Source organism: Eschscholzia californica, unplaced genomic scaffold (assembly GCF_041429995.1).
Source record: "Eschscholzia californica isolate CP2 unplaced genomic scaffold, dmEscCali1.0.p SCAF_4, whole genome shotgun sequence".
Lineage (NCBI taxonomy): Eukaryota > Viridiplantae > Streptophyta > Magnoliopsida > Ranunculales > Papaveraceae > Eschscholzia > Eschscholzia californica.
The window spans coordinates 5,917,163-5,938,032 of record NW_028238461.1 but is presented as its reverse complement, the minus strand read 5'-3'; the positions used below and the strand labels follow the sequence as shown (position 1 = coordinate 5,938,032).

Here is a 20,870-nt window from a genome sequence, read left to right as displayed (position 1 = left end):
ACGTGATGTTTTGATATATTTATGTACGTTTATGGGTCTGATTCAAATCTAATATTTTTGTATTGTCATGTTATTAGGGGAAAATGAAGTGCCATTTTGACCGCGTATAGTTGGAAAATAAAATTATATGAAAGATATATAGGTTTTGCCTTTGAGATATAACGTGATTTACAGATTGACCCATGTCTGCAATTTCTTTGGTTTTCACTCCTCAATTACCAATATGTGGGGTGAAGGATGAAGGCCAAACAAATAAAAAATTAGGAGTGAAAGATTTTTAGGTTTTGCCTTTGAGATATAACGTGATTTACAGATTGACCCTTGTCTACAATTTCTTTGGGTTTTACTCCTCAATTACCAATATGTGGGGTGGAGGATGGAGGCCAAACAGATAAAAAAATAGGAGTGAATCCCCTCAAGCCATTTGAGCTTCGGATCTTCTTCTTCGCCTTTAATGCTTTCGACACTTAACTTTCCAATTTGCCTAGCAAAAGAGTATGAACTGTGTCGAACAATGATCTCTTCTCTTCTAACTCGTTGTATAAATATTTAAAGCAACAAATTTTTCTTTGGGTTATTTGGCATCAAGCGGTTCCTAAAACAAACTCTCTCTCAAAAGAGGTATGATTTTAATAAACATATGTATATTTTGTATGTTGGAAGAAAAATCTTACATTTGTTTCTAGAATGCCCATACGCAAAGATAATTTGGTCCAATCTTTGTAGTAACTTCTTGTTGGGGTCCCTCCTTATATAAAAAGGATTTCTAATTAGAATAGGATTTCCCTTACTCCTTATTTAGGGAGAAATAAAATTTTCTATTTCTAGCTTAAAAAGGAATCGTATTAGAATACCTCCTTATTTATCATTATAAATCGGGAATGAAAGGGAAGAAATTATTCATGCTTTCAAGTCAGAAAGTGTCCTCCCAATTGGGAGAGTTAGTAGGGAATCCTTTCGAATCATATCCTCTCAGATTAGAGAGAGGTATAAGAGAGATGAGAACAAAGAAAGGTCAGAGAAAGAGAGATTTTTGAAGTGGTTCTTTCAAGAGAGATTGAAAGAAAAGAATATTGGTTTGAAGAAAAGAAGATTATTAATCTTGTGAAGCAATTTAGTTTGTGGTTATCTTCTTTAACCTTTGGCAATCTAGGATTTGTTCAAATCCTGAGTAGGAAATTTATATTTCTTTGTTTGGTTTATCCACCATAGGTTTGGTGATGAATTAGTTAATCCACTATTTGTTTAGGGAAGAGTTGTTATCCAAGAGTGTTTCCACACATCTTCAATAATTGGTTTATCCACCATAGGTTTGGTGAAGAATTTTGTACCCATTATTCAATTATAGTGGAAGATTTCTGGACTAGGTCCCGTGGTTTTTTATCTTCTATCTTGGAGGGGTTTTTTGTCACGTTAAATAATCTTGGTGTCTCTGCTTTTACATTCATATCATTTTATCTTCATATTCATGAACAAGTTAATTAGGTTATTTTTCCTAACATTTCTCACAAAATTTTAGTTCTTGTGTTTCTGTCGAAGAGATGATTGTTGTTGCCAACATAGTTAATAATAGAATCCGAAGATCATTTTTGACTAATTTTTCTCCATTTGCTATCTTGTGGGACCTTATGACTTTGGTTGGAGAGGAACGACATGATCTTTAGTGAGAAGTAATATCTCCCCGAGCAGTTACTAGTTTTCATTAAAGGATTAAATTTCTACTGAAGTTCTCCATTAGATTGAAAGAAGGCTACTCAGTTTTCTGGATTTGGTTGTTAATTGACAAACTTTTAGCGATAATTTCTTTTTTAGTCTCCCGGACCCCTCATCGTCATCATTTTTCAATGAAATCACCATTATTCACAAAATATATAATCATGTACATTAACCAAGTGTACATAGGGGGTATGGGCATAGGGCATAGGCAGAGCCGTGTTTGGGGGCGGGCGGGCAGGGCGTCCGCCCTGGGCCCCACCCCCAAAGAGGCCCACTTCTTATGGAGGTCGCACTTAGATTATATATAAATAACGCTAAACACGTAAATTTGAAGCTCCATCAGCTCTAGTGGTCATGTTAGTGGATTTCCACAGCTGAGACACGAGTTTGAAACCCATCACTCGTTTTTTTTTCTTTTCCTTAAAATTGTGAGGTTGAGAGAATTATTGTTAAATCAATTCTTATTTATGCTCCGTCACACTTTTTCTTTAGACTGTTTTGTTGTTTGGGTGCATATCTTTCTTCTTTAGGCGTGTTTTTAAGAAAAAGATATCTAAGTGTTTTTTTTATTCTAACAATACATAAATACTTATGAGAAAATCATGATACAAAAGATATCATATTAAAAAAATCGCTTAGACTCTGAACTATACGTTGTACAAAGATTTTGTTTTATCATTTTAAGTTAATCGTGCTCATTAGAAGCCTTTAATTGGCGTGTGGTTCAATTTTTACTTGTAATTTTTTTTTATCATATCAAAGGGCGTAATCAAACTTCGCCCGGGGCCCTCAAATTCCTAGCCACGGCTCTGGGCATAGGGCATAGGGCATAGTATCAAAGAAGCTAATAGTTCAAATTCCTCAAATAAATAATGCCCTAGAAACATAATTCATATACTAGGATTTGCTTGAGCTCTAATTTTAATCTTAATTTTACAGTAAAGCCCTATTTATTTTTTCCATTTCAGGTTTGCTCCGCTGCGGAAAGAGTTGCCGTTTAAGATGGGTTAATTACCTTCGACCTGGTATAAAACGCGGAAATATAACCCCAGAAGAAGAAGAAACCATAATCAGGTTACAAGCTTCGTTTGGAAACAAGTAGGATCAATTCATCACGAATAATTAACCCTTTTCTTACGACATGTTTATAACTTCCCTAGCTAACTTGAGAGTATTATATATACAGGTGGGCGCAAATTGCAACTCATTTACCGGGGAGGACCGATAATGAGATAAAAAACGTGTGGAATACATGTTTAAAGAGGCGAACACTACTCCAAGCATTGGATTCGACTGCTTCTAGTTCGGAAAATAATGAGCAACTAGCAACTAATTCTTCATCGCCTCCTGTAAGTACTATTGGGTCTCCGAGTTCGTACCCTGCAAGATCAGTTCTTGCTAATACTCCTGAAAATGTGAGTAATGGACAAGTTCTTGTGATGGGTGAAGTAATTGAAAACAATAACCAATCACTTAAACTGAATGGTGAAGCTCATCAGCTCAAGGGTTGGGATTTCTCTATAGCCCATTCTTACTCTACTGGAAGTTGCTCAAATGATAAGTCACTACATTCACCACAAGAACAAGCAAGCCCGTTCGAGTCTATCTTTTCAGTAAAGGTTGGTGATGGAGTTCATCAAATGGAGAAGGAAATGGACAAACCTATGGGAGAAGAAATAGTATTTGATGATTTATCATTTGATTACCAAGACTTCAACATCTATGATATACTAGAAATGGATGATTATTATTTGAACTTCCCGACAGTCCCGGAAAATGACCTTGTTGAGCAGTCTAACCAAGTAAACAACGAGTTGGAGATCATCCAAAACAGTAATGAAGTACTTATGGAGGAACCTATAGTTAGTAGTACTCCTAGTGAAGACAACAACCAACAGATCAATGCAGTTCCAGTGAAGGATGATGGTTCGGCTGAATTTCCAAACTCGACAGCACTTGAAGATAATGAAGATGACATCCAGTCGTTTATCGAAGAATATCTATCCATGTATAGGTGAGGATATATATATATATATATATATGCTCATGAAGGATGGTTCAGCTGAGTATCTCTCTCTCTCTCTCTCAATATTAGGTTTTATTCTTATGCAACTTCATGAATAACTTATCAGAAATCTTCAAAGTTTGATTGATTGTTTAAAGTAGTCTAGAACTAAAAAAACATTACCTAGTTAGGCATAAAATGACATAGTTTCAGAAGGTTGGTGAGATTGGTTTATATATAGTAGTTAGATATTGCTGGCATATATGTTAGTTGTTGTTTTTCTTTGTTTTTTTTTTGTTTAATTCTCATTTTTTTTCACATCCCAGCTAGCTATTTTTTTATGGCTAGGGCTTTGGGAAGTAAGAATATTTTTTGAGATAGATTATTTTAAAGGGAAGATGGTGAATTTTGAGGAATTTTTTAGGATGCAAAATTTTAAAGGAAAAACAGTCATCTTCTTCTTTCTCATGTCTTCGGCCACCATTCTTCTTCTTCTTCTTCTTCTTCTTCCAATGAAACTACAACTTCCATTTATCCTTTTTCTCTCTACTGTTCTTTCTTTTCTCTTTATCTAATCCGGTGAAGGAGAGGATCCCTTTGATGGAAAACTGGTTTGGAGATCTTCTAAACTAGTGACTGGTTTGGGAGATCCCCAATCATGAAACTGGTTGGGGGAAATCTCCAACCAATCCGGTTTTGGAGGGAAAATCCAAAACCATGAAACTGGTTGGGGAAAATCCCAATCAATTTATTCATACTAGTTGGGATTTCCCAGACCAGTTCAACATCGATTTCCAGCGAAGGTGATTCTTCGCCAGAAAATCTAGAGAGAATAAAAAAGGAAGGAAGAGAAGAGAGGGAGGAGAAGAGAGAGAGAGAAAGGAAATAAGAGAGAGAAAAATAATGGTAGATGGAGAAAAAAATCGGAAAAATTCTAAAGGTCGTCGGCAATGGTTGTTTGCGGACGACGACAGCCAGAGTGAAGAAAAAATGTTTGGGAAAAATAAATAAATCAAATAATTTCACTCAAAATTATTTTCCTAACAATTAGAAAATAAGTCGGTCAACTAAAGCTGACCAATTTTTGACGAAATCTTTGCACCCCGAAAAATATTCTTATTTTTCCAAATCGTTGGCCTTTTTATTGGCGGTAGTGGTCTATTACTCCAATCATATTGGTAAAAGATACTTTTCTCATCTTGGTCGACCACATCATCAGTTGTCGAATGGGATTGGGCAGCTTTATCACACCAAGAATGGGAGTCGAAACTTAACCTAATGCTACGCAGAAGCCAATCCTTTTTCTCCACTAAAATTCTCAAAATATGATTTGACATTGTTAAGTTTGTAGTCATCCAACTCAAAACCAATTAGTTAGCCTAATACATGTTTTTTTTCTCTCAGATGATATGAAACACGTGTGGCTTTTAAGTCTATCACGTGTCAGCCGAGCTCTGATACCATGTTAAATTTGTAGTCTTCCAACTCAAGACTATTTGACAATGAGTAAAGAGGACCTATACATTATATTCTTGGTTGCTAGTTATCCTTTCCCCCATGTGAGACTGTTCTCACTGACATCCCTTTGAATTTCTTTCTCGAAAGGCAATATTTATAAAGGTAACAAGGGGTTATCCAAGAAAGCATAAGTTGAGTTACACGAGGAAAAACGAAAATCCAACACCAAAAGAGAAACAAAGGCAAAAACTGGACTAGTACGTACGAATAACAACATTCCAATTAAAATGAAATCTGAAACTTTGCCCTTCTTATGGGAAGGTTAAATGCAACTCAAATTGAAGATCGCGGACTTGATCTGTATGATTAAGTTATTCACCTCCAGGTTGTTAACTAAAATTATGTAACGCCCCGAATCCAGGTTGTTAACGAAAACCTGAACTTAAAGCATTTCTCCGCAAAACAGTGAACATAAACGATATATGTATCAAAGAGACAAATGTCATCGAACATGAAGCTCAAAAGTAACAATAAATCAACTAACAAAAACTCTACCAAGTTTCTCAAAACTCGCATGATATCTCTAAATCGTCGACACATATGTCGGACAAGATCAAATAAAAAGAAAGACAAGTATTTAGGAGATGCAACTCCCAAAATAACCACCTGAAGAAAGAAAGAAGAATGTTAAGAAACTCCTCCAAGGCTAACTACGACTCAAGCATGTGTCACTTCCCGATTTCCTTGTCCTGAAAAATAATAGGTTGGGTCAGACTCCAACAAGTAGATTTCGAAACGTCTAAAGCCTCAATAGATAGTTTCAAGAACTACCAAAACGAATAGATTACTCCAAAACAATATAAAGATGTCCGAAAATAGAATCCGAGTTGTGACCGTTAAAATAAAGTAAATCACATTCGTAACAAACAACCAAAAGCAATATGACAAGTTGGTGTCCATGTTGTATAAGAGTGTGGTCCACAAGGTTACCCTTGTGTTAGCGCCGACCCCGTACGCTCCATACCTAGGCCACATCCGGTAGAGAGGGTCGAACCAACAACAAAACTCCTACAACCCTCCACCAACTCCATCACGTCACACATCCATAATAGCATCACGCCATTTGTAGTAAACAACCAAAAATAATATGACAAGTTGGTGTCCACGTTGTATAAGAGTGTGGTCCACAAGGTTACACTTGTGTTAGCGCCGACCCCATACGCTCCATACCTAGGCCATATCCGATAGAGAGGGTCGAACCAACCAGAAAAACTCTCACAACCTTCACCAACTCCATCACATCACACACATATAATAGCATCACACCACAACATTCATAAATCAAAATCCATGTTCATCAATGTGTTATTATGACTTACTAGTTGCATCCCGATAATATTAGGCAAGTAGTACTTCATGTGTAACAATAACTTAAACCACATGTATTCATATATCATGGTGAATTCTATTACCTATTCTAGCATATATATACAAGAAGTTCGTTCATGAGCAAGAGATGCCTAGTTACGAGAATCATATACTTAAATCATGTCAAGTAAAGGGGTTTTAAGTCAATGTTATCCTTGTAATACTTGCTGAATTTTCCTATCATCATACTAAAATTGGTATTTATACATGAATATAACATGGAAAAGATAGTAAGATTGTAGGGTTCATCAACTATGTCATAGGGCAAATATCCTACAAAATCTAACACATAGATAAGATTCAAAGTGACCTAAAAATGAGTTTGTAGAAATATAAATCTACTACTTCTAGCATATATATTTGTGTCAAGAACCCTAATCTATGTTCAAGTAATACTAAAATCTTGGGTTTGTAGTTTCATCTATTTTGTCTAGGTTTTCTATAAAAATGACTATTCAAGCCCTAGAGAGATAGAAATCTACCTCAACCAAAAGCAAGGAAAGCCTCACATCAAGAACAACAAAAAAAATCACCAAGCTTTGATCCCTACTTCTTCTCCTTCACTTACCTAGTTTCTCTCTCTAGAACTATTAGGGACTCACGAATTCTCCATACTCAGCCAACCGAGTCCACCTTGACTAGGTCCAAGATCACTCATGTATTGTTAAGATTTAGTTAGGGTTTACTTACTTGTTCAAATTTGTAAACTCTATATATACTTGTAACTATCCCACATAAAATAACAACTTGAATATATTCAAATTCAAATCTCTCTCTTCCTCTCGATCACTATCTCTCTCTCGGTCATCCTTATCTTTCTTTCTCATTGTGTTATACTAACAGTAAAGAGGAAAGTCCCTCTTCACATGGTATCAGAGCAAGGATTTTTTTTAATCAATGGCTAATCCTGGTGATCAATCTTCTGAAACTAAAATTAATGACTCTGCTCAAAACACTAATGGCTTTGATGTTCATCATTCTGATTCCCCCACAACTGTGCTCATTACTCCTTTGTCTGGAGATAACTACTCATCGTGGGCTCGTGCCATGAAAATGGCACTTCGAGCAAAGGACAAGTTGGGTTTTGTAGATGGTTTTATTCCAAAACCCTCATCTCTTAATGAAATACATTCATGGGAACGTTGCAATGATCTCGTTGCTAGTTGGATCATGAACTCTATCGCAACTGATATTCGTTCCTCCATCTTATATGATGAGAGTGTTGCAGATATTTGGCGTAACCTACACGATCGGTTCTTTCAAACTAATGCTTCTAAAATCTATCAACTAAAAAGGGCAATCTCATCTCTCAAACAAGATGGTTCGGATGTGTCATCATACTTCACACATCTCAAATCTTTGCAAGATGAGTTACATTCATTATTGGCTATTGCACCGTGTATATGTGGTCACGAAAAGTGCATTTTGGATCGTTCTAATCAAGAACGAGCCATGGAGTTCCTTCAAGGACTCCATGATTGTTTCTCGGCAATCCGGAGTCAAAATCATCAGCTGAAGCTGAATACCGTGCTCTTGCCATTGTCACGTGTGAATTACAGTGGCTCAAATACCTGCTTCAAGATATGGGTATTAATCACTCTTCTCCAATGACAGCTCATTGTGATAATAAGGCGACACTTCACATTGCAGATAATCTCGTTTTTCACGAAAGAACAAAGCACATAGAAATTGACTGCCATTCTGTTCGCGAAAAGATAAAAGGAAACGTCATCGCTACTCAATTTACACCAACAACTGAGACACTAGCAGACATCTTCACCAAACCGTTGGGTGCAGAACCGTTTCAGAAGATAATCGGCAAGTTGGGAGTCATTTCCATCCCCGCTACAACTTGAGGGGGAGTATTAGGGACCCACGAATTCTCCATACTCGACCAACCGAGTCCACCTTGACTAGGTCCAAGATTACTCATGTATTGTTTAGATTTAGTTAGGATTTACTTACTTATTCAAATTTGTAAACTCTATATATACTTGTAACTATCCCACATAAAATAACAACTTGAATATATTCAAATTCAAATCTCTCTCTCCCTCTCGATCACTATCTCTCTATCGGTCATCCCTATCTTTCTTTCTCACTGTTTTAAACTAACAGTAAAGAGAAAAGTCCGTCTTCACAAGAACCAAACTCCCTCTCTTTAACGCTAAAGGCTACAACAAGAAAAATAAAGAGATGAAGAAAGTGGGAACTCAAACAAAAATGGATGAAGGATTTAGAGGTTAAAAAGGAATGGAGCAATAATGGAAGGGAAGGAAATCGCCTTCCACTCTAGGAAGGCCAAAACCCCTTTTCCCTCACTCACACTCACACTCACACTCACTCACGTCTGGGTAAGAAAAATAAGGGAGACAAGATGAGGGGCAGTAGGGTTGGTGTAATAAGTGGATTACAAGGGTTGCTACTATAGGCAACCCAAAAGTTAATAGGGGCACTACAATTTACTTCCTACACCTCTGTGGTTCTTTTCCAGCCAAATATTTTATGTGATAGCTGCTCGGGTAGTATAAAGGAAGATGGCATACTTTGATTTGGAGATGAAGAGTGGAACATTTTCTTCTCTTGGAAAAAGACATAATTGGTAAACTACTAACTAGAGATGGTTGGATATCATTTATAGTAGTTGAAAACTGATTTAATTACTCTATAGAAACAAAAATATTAGGAATAAGAAATTAGAGAGTAAGAATGACATCCAACAAAAAAAGGTGGCTGAGAATCAAGTATAGTGACACCATTCCTCGTTAAACATTAGTATAAAAGTAGAAAATAGTTATTTGAGTCAAAAAAATATTTATGATAATAAAAAAGTAAGCATTCTTTTAGCGGTAGCTGAACAAAATGTTGGTGACTACAGTTACTGCAAAACAGTGTAAAGCACCGAAACCAATTCAATTTGAGAGTGAAAATAGGTGGTTCGAAAATGCGTGGACAACAATCCTCAAAAGCTAAAAAAAACTTGTGTGTCTGATTTTCATGTTAGGGGTTCAGGGTACTAGAGTTCCATACTACTTTAAATCGCACATTGACCCAAAAAAAATTAAAAAAAATCTTAGTAAAACATTTAAGTCTAGTGAGTATATGTAATGTTACACGAACCACTTTAATTGTTGGTTGATATGAAAATTTTTTTCTTGCTCTCTCCATCTTTTTGGCAATTTTGAATTGATTGATCTGAAATATGTTAAGAATGTCGGTCTAGTATCCAGTTTTTTCTCCACAAACTTGTGTTTATGAGGTTTTTCTTTTGTAGTTTCTACGTCAGACAGCGGACTCGATAGCTATCAGTTCTAAGTTTTAGCATATGCTCCACGAGGCCATCTATAATATCTATACAACTATTAAGTTTGAGCTCACACTATAGCCTAGGCTCTTGACTCTCTACCAAGGGACGTGAGATTGTTAAAAGTAATGGTATTCTTATTTTCAAGATCATATAATTGAATCTTCATCTGCTAAACAAAAAGCCTACAGATGTTTTAGGTGGTCTTTTGCGTATATGTGAAGTCAAAACTCAAGTCTTTAGGTGGTCCTTTGCGTATATTTGAAGTCACTACTCAAGTCTTTAGGAGACCCTTCTATATATTATATCAAGTCAATCATTTAAGTCTTTATTAGGCCCCTTGTGTCTATTTCATGAAAAATATCAAATAACTTGATGTGAAGTCGAAGAGGACTCGTGAATTCATGCTTCCTTCATCCAAATACACCGTAGGGTTTTTTGCCCAAAAGAGCTTTGGCTTTTTGATGTTAGTGCTCATCTTGTTAGGAAATATTGCATGCAACTCAACTTGAATCCCATCCAAGTCTCTCTCTCTCGAAACTAACTGCTGTTGGAGCTAGCATACATTTTCTTTCCTGTAACTTGAAAATAAAAAAATATGGTCGAGCTTCTAATTTAGCAAAAATAATTTCTGCCAAAGCTTAATTAGAAACTGATCAACACATTACCTTCCCGTTGTGAGAATATGTTTAAAATCCTCGTTTCAACCTCAATTATAGCTTGACATGTGGTAAGTCTCATTGAGAGGGTTCCAGTCCACAGTCTTACTTTTATCGTTTTAACAATTCCATATACATACAAAAGTAATTTGAACTTCTAATTATTTTGTGGTAGCTGAAAAAAATGTTGGTGGCTACAGTTACTACAAAACAGTAGAAAGCACTATAACCCATTCATTTGAGAGTGAAATTTCATTTGAGGTGGTTCAAAAACTTGTGGACAATAATCCTTCATATGAATGCTAAAAAAACTAGTGCGTTTGATTTTTCATGTCTGTGGTTCGAAGCACTAGAGTTTCGTACTACTTTAAATCACACTTTTACCTAAAAAAAGTTTAGTGAATATAGGTATTGTACACAAAACCCACTTTAATTGTTGGTTCATATGAATTTTTTCCTGCGCTCTCTATCTTTTTGGCAATTTTGGATTGATTGATTTGAAATATGTTAAGGATGTCAGACTAGTATCCAGTTTTTTCTCCACGAACTGTTTACGAGGTTTTTCTAATTTTCTTGCTCCTCTTAACAATTGATCCAATTCTTTTTCCCCTCTTTCTATCAAGAATTATTCACCTTTTTCTCAGAGACTCCAATACAGTTCTCAATCTTATGAACTCTGAGTGGTACATGGGACTTATGGAGTGTTTTCTTAGAAATCACGCCCAATGCAAAATTCAATTTAGATCTCTAAAACGATGCGGCCGGCAGTTAATAACATCCCAAATGCAGATTTCGAAAATCCCTATTACCCCTAGTGTCAAGTTTCAATTGTGGTTCTCTCACTCATAAGTGACGAAAATAGAAATCCTCAATTCTTTTGTATTTCATACGAAACTCTAAAATTGCTTTGTTTACTAATATGGAATAGTTATTTTTGTAAAGAAATGATTCGTGTTTGTGGAAAATATATAAAGACCTCATTTCTATTGGTTTAGATAATAAAACTGATGAGCTGGATAACTAGAGATATCTCAAGAGGACAACTTAGAAATAGAGTGTACTATTGAGATATCTCTATTTAACCAACATCATCTTATAGATCGAAGTACATAACCCAAAATTTGAAGTCTTAAAGTGATTTAGTTCATAAGACTAATGTAATGTTCAAGGCCTGAGTAGGTATCAATATTGTCTCCGCTTTCGATGTCAGACCACAGACGCAATGACTATCAGTTCTAGGTTCTAGCATATGCTCCACGAGGCCATCTATAAGATCTATACAACTATTAAGTTTGAGCTCACACTATAGCCCAGGCTCTTGACACTCTACTAAGGGACGTGGGATTGTTAAAAATAATGGTATTTTTATTTTCAAAATCTTACAATTGAATCTTCACCGCTAAATGCCTACAGATGTTTAGGTGGTCCTTTGTGTATATGTGAAGCCAATACTCAAGTCTTTAGGTGGTCTTTTGCGTACATTCGAAGTCACTACTCAAGTCTTTAGGAGACCCTTATGTGTATTATATCCAGTCCATCATCCAAGTCTTTAGTAGGCCCCGGTGTCTATTTCACGCAAAATATCAAATAACTTGATGTGAAGTCTAAGAGGACTCGTGAATTCATGATTCCTTCATTCAAACCCACCATAAAAAAAATTTTGTCCAAAAGAGCTCTGGTTTGATGGTGTTAGTGCTCATCGTGTTAGGAAATATTGCATGCGCAACTCAACTTGAATCCCATCCAAGTCTCTCTCTCTCTTGAAAACCAACTGCTCTTGGAGCTAGCATACATTTTCTTTTTTGTAACTGGAAAATGAAAGAATATGGTCAAGCTTCTAATTTAGCAAAAGCTAATTTCTGCCAAAGCTTAATTAGAAACTGGTCAACACATTACCTTCCTGTTGTGAGAATATGTTTAAAATCCTCTTTCCAAACTCAATTATAGCTTGACATGTCTATTATGTAATTATCTTTGTTTTCTTTTTACTATTATGTAAAGGCAACTACTAAGTCTTCATTAGTCCTGTCATGACAAAATATGTAAGTCAGTCCAGTCTTCCGCAGGTCCCTTTTGTGTATTTAAACTCAATGATCAAATGGATCAAGATTTCAGAACCACGTTCACTATTGTACATGTCCTTCTTTAACTAATTAAATCATCATGGAGCTTATTAGATTATTGATAATGGCTATTTCCTTTCTTGGTGTATTTTTGTGTTCATCAAACATAATCAAATTTAATGCTGCTTGCAATCCAAGAGAAAGAGAAGTTCTTATAAACTTGAAACATAATTTTAATGATTCTTACGATAACCTCTCGTCTTGGGTTGGTAAAGATTGCTGCAAATGGAACGGAGTAATCTGCAAAAACAAAACTGAAAGTGATGGTAATCATTGGGTTGTTCAACTTAAACTTGGTGGTTTTTGGTTGGGTGGCGAACTAAATTCTTCTCTGTTGGAGTTGAAACATTTGTATCACTTCAGAATTTTAACAACATGGGGCCTCACATACCAGCTTTCTTAGGTTCACTTCAGAATTTACGCTATCTTGATATACGATTCAACTCTTTTACTGGCAAAGTTCCTCCTCACCTAGGTAACCTTTCAAGTATTTATTATCTTGATTTGAGTGGCAATGAGTTGGAAGGGGAGATACCAAGAACCTTGGGAAATCTTTGCAACTTGGAGGTATTAGATTTGTCTTACAACAAGCTTCAAGGAGAGATGTCATCAATATTATTTAGAAATTCATCTACGTGTTTTGAGAACAAATTGTAATCATTGCACTTGGACTATAATCTATTTGCGGGCCGATTACCTGATGAATTGGTAACTCTTAAGAATCTAGAAGAACTGTCTCTTAGAGGTAACTCATTTTCTGGTTCAATTCCTATGTCAATAGGAAGATTGTCATTGTTGAGAGTGTTAGATCTTAGCCGTAACAAGTTAAATGGTTCTTTGCCAGAAATTTTCTGGAACCTCTCGAGTTTAGAAGTGTTATAACTGAAAGTCGCGGAAGCTATCGAACCTATCCTAGAAATTGATCCGATTATGAAGATTGATCGAAAAGCTAAGTCAAAATCAAATATGCGAACAGAATTTAACGAGGTTCGGCTTTAAAGCCTACGTCCTCGGGCGAACAAGAAATCTTTATTGAAGGATAGATGAAGACGACTAACACAACCCGCAAGTTCGTCCCAAGATGGTACCGTATAGAATTAACCTTCTATACTAAATCTTCGACGACCGAGAAATTTAACACCGCTCAAAAACTATGAAAAATTTCTCTCACTCTTGCTCTCTCTCTAGCTCTCTAAAGAAGAGTTGTTGTTGCTTGTGTTGGTGTTATTAGATTGGACCCAAGACCCCCTATTTATATTATAATATATAAGCCGGTGGGGGACCAAATTTTGGAAACCTTTCAAGTTTGGAAATTTGAATCCAAACGGCCTATTGCTTAAACCGCCTATTGAGTTTTGGAAACTGCCAACCAAACCCAACTAAACCGCCTCTCACAATTCTCCACCTCGTACACAATTTGATATACTTCAAATTTTGGACGAACACCCGGATACTCCTTGTAAGATATATCTGCTTCTTGTAGCTTCATCCGACTGCACCATATGACCATGGTTGCCTATGTACCTTTTTACAGGATCAAGCCTACCGTAGTTCTACTAACCTTTCACATAAAGTTTACCTTGTCGCCATTATGCCCTTTCGGGCAACTTAACACGACCCGATTTGTAGCAATTCCAGGCAATGCTGAAACTTGCTACATGTCACCACTTTAGTCAACATGTCCGCGGGATTCTCATCCGTGTGTACCTTCATGAGAGAAACATCACCTTCCTCTATGACATCTCGTACAAAGTGATACCTGACATCGATATGCTTAGTACGAGCATGATGGACCTGATTCTTCGCCAAGTGGATCGCACTTTGACTATCACACCATACATCCACGCACTCCTGCTTAATCCCTAGATCATCCAGAAGACCCCACAACCACAATGCTTCCTTCACACCCTCGGCCATAGCCATATACTCGGCCTCCGTAGTAGATAACGCAACTGTAGATTGTAACATCGATCGCCAACTAACTGGAGCACCATGTACCCTAAATACATAACCAGTAGTAGATCGTCTTCTATCTAGATCGCCAGCATAGTCCGAGTCAACATAACCGCTTACCTGACATGTGTCTCCACCAAAGCACAAACCCGTATCAACGGTACCCTTCAAGTACCTCAAGACCCACTTCACAGCTTCCCAATGTGTCTTCCCCGGGTTTGCCATAAACCTGCTAACCACACTGACCGCCTGTGAAATATCTGGACGAGTACACACCATAGCGTACATCAAACTGCCAACTGCACTAGCATACGGTACACGATCCATATGATCCTTCTCCACCGTAGTAGTGGGAGATTGTTTTCCCGAGAGCCTGAAGTGTGGTGCCAAAGGTGTTGACACCGCCTTCGCATTCTGCATCCCGAACCGAGAAACTACTCGTTCGATGTAACCTTTTTGATTCAAGTACAGTTTCTTACTTGACCGCTCTCTCTTAATCTCCATTCCCAGTATCTTCTTTGCAGCGCCCATGTCTTTCATCTCAAACTCTTGACTGAGTTGAGATTTCAACTTATTTATCTCCACCATGCTTCGAGAGGCAATAAGCATGTCATCCACATACAAAAGGAGATAAATAAAGTCACCTTCGCGAAGCTTCTTGATGTATACACAACAATCATAGTCACTTCTGCGAAAACCATGCTTTAGCATGAAAAAATCAAATCGTTTGTACCATTGGCGAGGGGATTGTTTCAATCCGTAAAGAGATTTCCTCAAACGACATACTTGATTTTCTTTGCCCTCAACCTTGTATCCCTCTGGTTGAGCCATATAAATTTCTTCTTCCAAATCTCCGTGCAAGAAGGCGGTTTTAACATCGAGTTGTTCCAGCTCAAGATCACTATGAGCAACAATACTCAATAGCACCCGAATAGAAGTATGTTTCACGACTGGTGAGAAAATCTCATTGTAGTCGACCCCTTCTTTCTGTGCATAACCCTTGGCCACTAGTCTTGCCTTATACCTTGTACCCTTGATTTCGGAAGAATCCTCTTTCTTCTTGTACACCCATTTACAACCAATAACAGACTTACCTTCGGGCAATGGGACAACCTCCCATGTCTGGTTCTTGTGAAGAGACTCCATCTCTTCTTGCATAGCAACCAACCAACTCTCTCTTTCCGCCGCGGTGATAGCTTGTTTGAAGGTGACCGGCTCGTCGTCTTCCACCGAGAGTGCATATTCAACCACATTTGCCTGCCCGTAATGCCTAAGAGGTTTGTCTGACCCTAACCTCTGTACCGGCTTATATAACCGTTTCGGCCTAGTGTGTACCGAAACATCCTGCTGTTGTTGTTGTAAAACTTGTGTACCTTCCCCTTGAACCTCCTCATGATCGGGTTCATCAATTTCCTCATCCTGAGTATTATCCTGATGCTCCACCTGATCATGATTCCTAGAAACCCGTTGGTCTTCGGCTTCTACTTCCACTACTTGAACTTTAGTAGACCCAACATCACCACAACTAGGCACCGTAGCTTTCGCCATAGCTACAATAGATGACTCATCAAACACCACATCTCTGCTGATTACAAACTTCTTGTCTTCCGTACACCATAGCCGATAACCCTTGACTCCTGTAGCATATCCTAAGAAAATTGCCTTCTTTGCTCTATTGTCAAGTTTGTTACCTTTAACATGGTAATAGGCCGTACAACCGAAAACCTTAAGTCTCCCGTAATCTGCATGTTCACCTGACCACACCTCGTAAGGTATGCCGCCATCTAAAGAAGAATGTGGAGACCTGTTCACAATATAACAAGCTGTAGCAACAGATTCTGCCCACCATTCTACGCCTAATCCCGAATTGGAGCGCATACATCTAGCCTTCTCAAGTAGTGTACGGTTCAATCTCTCTGCGACTCCATTCTGTTGAGGTGTGTTTACTACTGTCCAGTGCCTCACAATGCCTTCTTGATTACAAAACTCCTTGAATGCCCCATCCGTGTACTCGGTCCCATTATCCGACCTTAACGTCTTCAGCTTTCGACCAGTTTTGTTCTCAACCATTGCTTTCCACACCAGGAATGTGTTGAATACCTCATTCTTATGCTTCAGAAAATAAAGCCAGACAAATCTCGAATGATCATCAACGAATGTAACAAAATACCTGGAACCACCCTTGGAAGGTAACTTTGCCGGTCCCCAGACATCGGTATGTACGTAGTCTAACACCTCTTTGCTCCTGTGCTTGCTTGTAGAGAACGTCACCCTGTGTGCCTTCCCGAACACACAATGCTCACAAAACTCCATGCAAGGCTTCTTCATGTCCTTTAACAAGCCTTTCCCGCACATCAGAGATAGACCCTTTTCTGACATATGCCCAAGGCGCATATGCCAAAGCCTCGTACTAGCCGTTGGATCCCTTCCACTGATTCCTACTGCTACATCTCCAGTAATTGTTGTCCCCAAAAGTTTGTATAAATTACCGTAACGAGTACCTCTCATTACCACCAAAGAACCCTTAACGACTTTTATGGAGCCATTCTCTATAATTATCTTACAGCCGTTCCGCTCCAACACACCAAGGGAAATTAGATTTTTCCGCAAATCGGGTATGTGTCTTACGTCCGTCAATGTTCTCACCACTCCATCGTGCATCTTGATCCGTATTGTTCCGAGTCCCACAGTTTTACATATACTATCATCACCCAGTATAACTGTACCACCATCTATACTCCTATAGGTAGTAAACATCTCCCTATTTGGGCACATATGGTGTGACGCCCCTGAATCAAGCATCCACTTATCGAAGATCTTCTCAGACACCTCTGTCACCGAGAAACATTCGTCCGCCTCTTCTGACACATATCCCGCCTCTTGCATCTCTTGTTTCTCCTTGTAGCCTTCGTTCTTTTGCTTCAACTTTCTCTTTGGACAAGCCGCTTTAAAGTGGCCAAGCTCACCACAACTAAAGCACGTTTTCTTGAAAGAGCCTCTAGATTTGGATCTAGATTTCCCGCCCTTTCCCTTTCCCCTTTCATTACTCCTCCCCCTCGTTACAAACAACCCTTGTGCTTGTTCTTTGTCTACTCCACCCGACGCCATACTGCTAGTAGCAACCTTACGAAGGTCATCCGCTAATAGCGAATTTCTCGTCTCTTCCATGGTTAGACTATCACCAACAAGCATCAAAGTTTGAACAAGGTTCTCATAGGATTTAGGTAATGAAAGTAACAATATGAGGGCTTGGTCTTCATCCTCAACCTTAACATCAATATCCTTCAAATCTGAGATAATCCTGTCAAACCTATTCACATGTTCCTGAATAGAAGAACCCTCTTCCATTCTACATGTGAATAATTTGGATTTTAAGTAGATCCGATTCGTTAAAGTTTTCGTCATGAAACTGCTTTCTAGCTTTAACCACACACCCGCCGCCGTTGTTTCTCCGTCTACTAGGAACGCCACGTCCCTCTCAAGACACAACATAATGGTAGCCCGTGCTTCGAGATCTAACTCCTCCCAATCCTCATCTGACATATCTCCTGGTTTCTTTCCCGCCAACGTCTTGTGTAATTTCTGCGAGATTAACAGATTCTTCATCTGCATCCGCCAATAAGAAAAATCGTTTTTCCCATTGAACTTCTCTATCTCATATTTCCCTGCTTTGACCGTACCACTTCTCGATCCCATCTTCTTCTTCGTTCAATCTCAACAAGGCTCTGGTACCAATTGTTATAACTGAAAGTCGCGGAAGCTATCGAACCTATCCTAGAAATTGATCCGATTATGAAGATTGATCGAAAAGCTAAGTCAAAATCAAATATGCGAACAGAATTTAACGAGGTTCGGCTTTAAAGCCTACGTCCTCGGGCGAACAAGAAATCTTTATTGAAGGATAGATGAAGACGACTAACACAACCCGCAAGTTCGTCCCAAGATGGTACCGTATAGAATTAACCTTCTATACTAAATCTTCGACGACCGAGAAATTTAACACCGCTCAAAAACTATGAAAAATTTCTCTCACTCTTGCTCTCTCTCTAGCTCTCTAAAGAAGAGTTGTTGTTGCTTGTGTTGGTGTTATTAGATTGGACCCAAGACCCCCTATTTATATTATAATAATATATAAGCCGGTGGGGGACCAAATTTTGGAAACCTTTCAATTTTGGAAATTTGAATCCAAACCGCCTATTGCTTAAACCGCCTATTGAGTTTTGGAAACTGCCAACTAAACCCAACTAAACCGCCTCTCACAAGAAGAATTGACGATCAGCAATAACATGCTAGAAGGTGATGTAACAGAAGCTGACTTTGCTAATCTTAAGGAACTGAAAATTTTAGATATCAGTTCGATGGTTCTAAACTTGAGCTCTGACTGGGTTCCTCCTTTTCGACTTCAAGTTTTATTTCTGAGGAATTGTTCAGTCGGAAACCGGTTTCCTGGATGGCTACGAACGCAAAAAGACCTTATGGAAGTAGACATATCGAATGCAGGATTATCTGGTTCAGTTCCTAGTTGGTTTTGGAACATGACTTCCCAGTTAAATTATTTAAATATATCACACAATCAACTTGAGGGGGACTTATCAAATGTGTTATTGAAAAGTTCCAAGTATGGAGTTATTAACTTGAACTCAAACAGATTCACAGGTAACTTGCCACTTATATCTTCTCATGTAACGAGTCTAGATCTTTCCAGAAATTATCTTTCGGGGCCTATTTCTGTTTTACTATGTAATCCGGCAGAAGATGTGAATGACTTACTAGATCTCGATCTTTCAGAAAATCAACTATCTGGAATGTTTCCTGATTGTTGGTCTCCCTGGAGATCTTTGATTTCAATAAATCTCCAAAGCAACAACCTAACGGGGAATGTTCCAAGTTCTATGGGCTTTCTTAGTCAACTTCGAATGTTGTATTTACAAAAAAATTCACTCAATGGAGAATTACCTTCCTCATTGCAAAATTGTACCGATTTGACGGTAATCGATCTTGGTGAGAATAGACTCACAGGTGCAATACCAACATGGATAGGAGAAAGCCTTATGGATAGTCTCAGAGTTCTCCGACTACATTCTAATAAGTTTCATAGTGAAATTCCTCGAAAACTTTGTTACCTTATTATGCTTCAAATACTGGATTTGGGGTATAACAATCTGTCCGGATCAATTCCAAAATGCTTTAGCAATTTTAGTTCAATGGCTTCAAATATTGAATTTGGGAATGATGTATTCTCTGATGTCAGGGACACTATAGTCTTTGTGGCCAAAGGTAAAGATATGGCATACGGACGAAGTTTGCTTGCACTTGTTGTTGGTATCGACCTTTCAAATAACAATTTATATGGCGAGATACCTGAAGAACTAACGTACCTCTTCAGATTGCAAACATTGAACTTAGCAAATAATAGTTTTACCGGAGGAATTTCAAAGGGAATTGGTCATTTAAACTCACTTGAATCGCTTGATTTGTCGAACAACAGATTATCGGGTTCAATTCCTCAAAGCTTGGCGAATTTAACTTTCATGAGTTATTTGAACTTGTCATACAACAACTTGTCAGGGGAAATTCCTTTAGGAACCCAACTGCAAACATTTTCAGAGTTGAGCTATATCGGTAACAATGATCTATGCGGTCTTCCACTCGATAAATGCGACGAAGATGGACAACGTCAAAAAGCACCAAATGGTGACGGTAAAGGATCAATGGGCGACGATGAAGACGAAGATTGGATTGAGATGAAATGGTTTTACATGGGGCTACCATTTGGATTTGTGGTAGGTTTTTGGTGTTTGTCGGGTGTTTTATGGGTGAAAAAGTCTTGGAGGTATGCTTATTTTAGGTTTTTAGATGATATAATATACAAACTCTCTACTTGTCTGAAGCAGAAGAAGAAATAGTAGTAGTCTTGCACTGATGGATTTATCTTTAATGTAATAATAATCTTTGCGTTTCTGTAACTGAACAAGAAGAGTCAATATCTATAGTTATACTGTTTTGTCAAGCTTACTCGGTCAAGCAAAAAAAGTGAAATTAAGCGTTTGCTCAACCTATATGCAAACCATTATAGAACTAAGTCACTTCACAATGGGATAGAAGATCATATACTAATCGTGCCATGTATCAAGATATCAGTCAGCAGGATGAAGCAAAACAAGTAGGGTTGCCGACACATACCGCTGTATTTAGAAGGTAGCTGAAAGGGTAAATGCTTCTCA

The 20,870-nt window shown here is 38.0% G+C and overlaps 2 protein-coding genes across 4 annotated transcripts; both read left to right on the top strand.

Annotated features, from left to right (window-relative positions):
- The first annotated feature begins 7,504 nt into the window (after nt 1-7,504).
- LOC147541998 (uncharacterized) lies at nt 7,505-8,463 on the top strand. The gene is made up of 2 exons (XM_086632583.1): nt 7,505-8,095; nt 8,167-8,463. The coding sequence occupies exons 1-2, from the start codon at nt 7,505-7,507 to the stop codon at nt 8,461-8,463; spliced, it is 888 nt and encodes a 295-aa protein (XP_086488709.1).
- A 3,801-nt stretch (nt 8,464-12,264) lies between these two features.
- LOC147541997 (receptor-like protein EIX2) lies at nt 12,265-20,609 on the top strand. 3 transcript variants are annotated; one of them, XM_086633051.1, is made up of 3 exons: nt 12,265-13,566; nt 18,913-19,302; nt 19,435-20,609. In XM_086633051.1, the coding sequence occupies exons 2-3, from the start codon at nt 18,933-18,935 to the stop codon at nt 20,550-20,552; spliced, it is 1,488 nt and encodes a 495-aa protein (XP_086489177.1). In that variant the 5' UTR covers nt 12,265-13,566; nt 18,913-18,932; the 3' UTR covers nt 20,553-20,609. The 3 variants fall into 3 exon arrangements, with proteins under 3 accessions (XP_086489177.1, XP_086489175.1, XP_086489176.1); XM_086633049.1 differs by having other exon boundaries at nt 18,913-20,609; XM_086633050.1 differs by having other exon boundaries at nt 12,646-13,510; nt 18,926-20,609.
- The last annotated feature ends 261 nt before the right edge of the window (nt 20,610-20,870 follow it).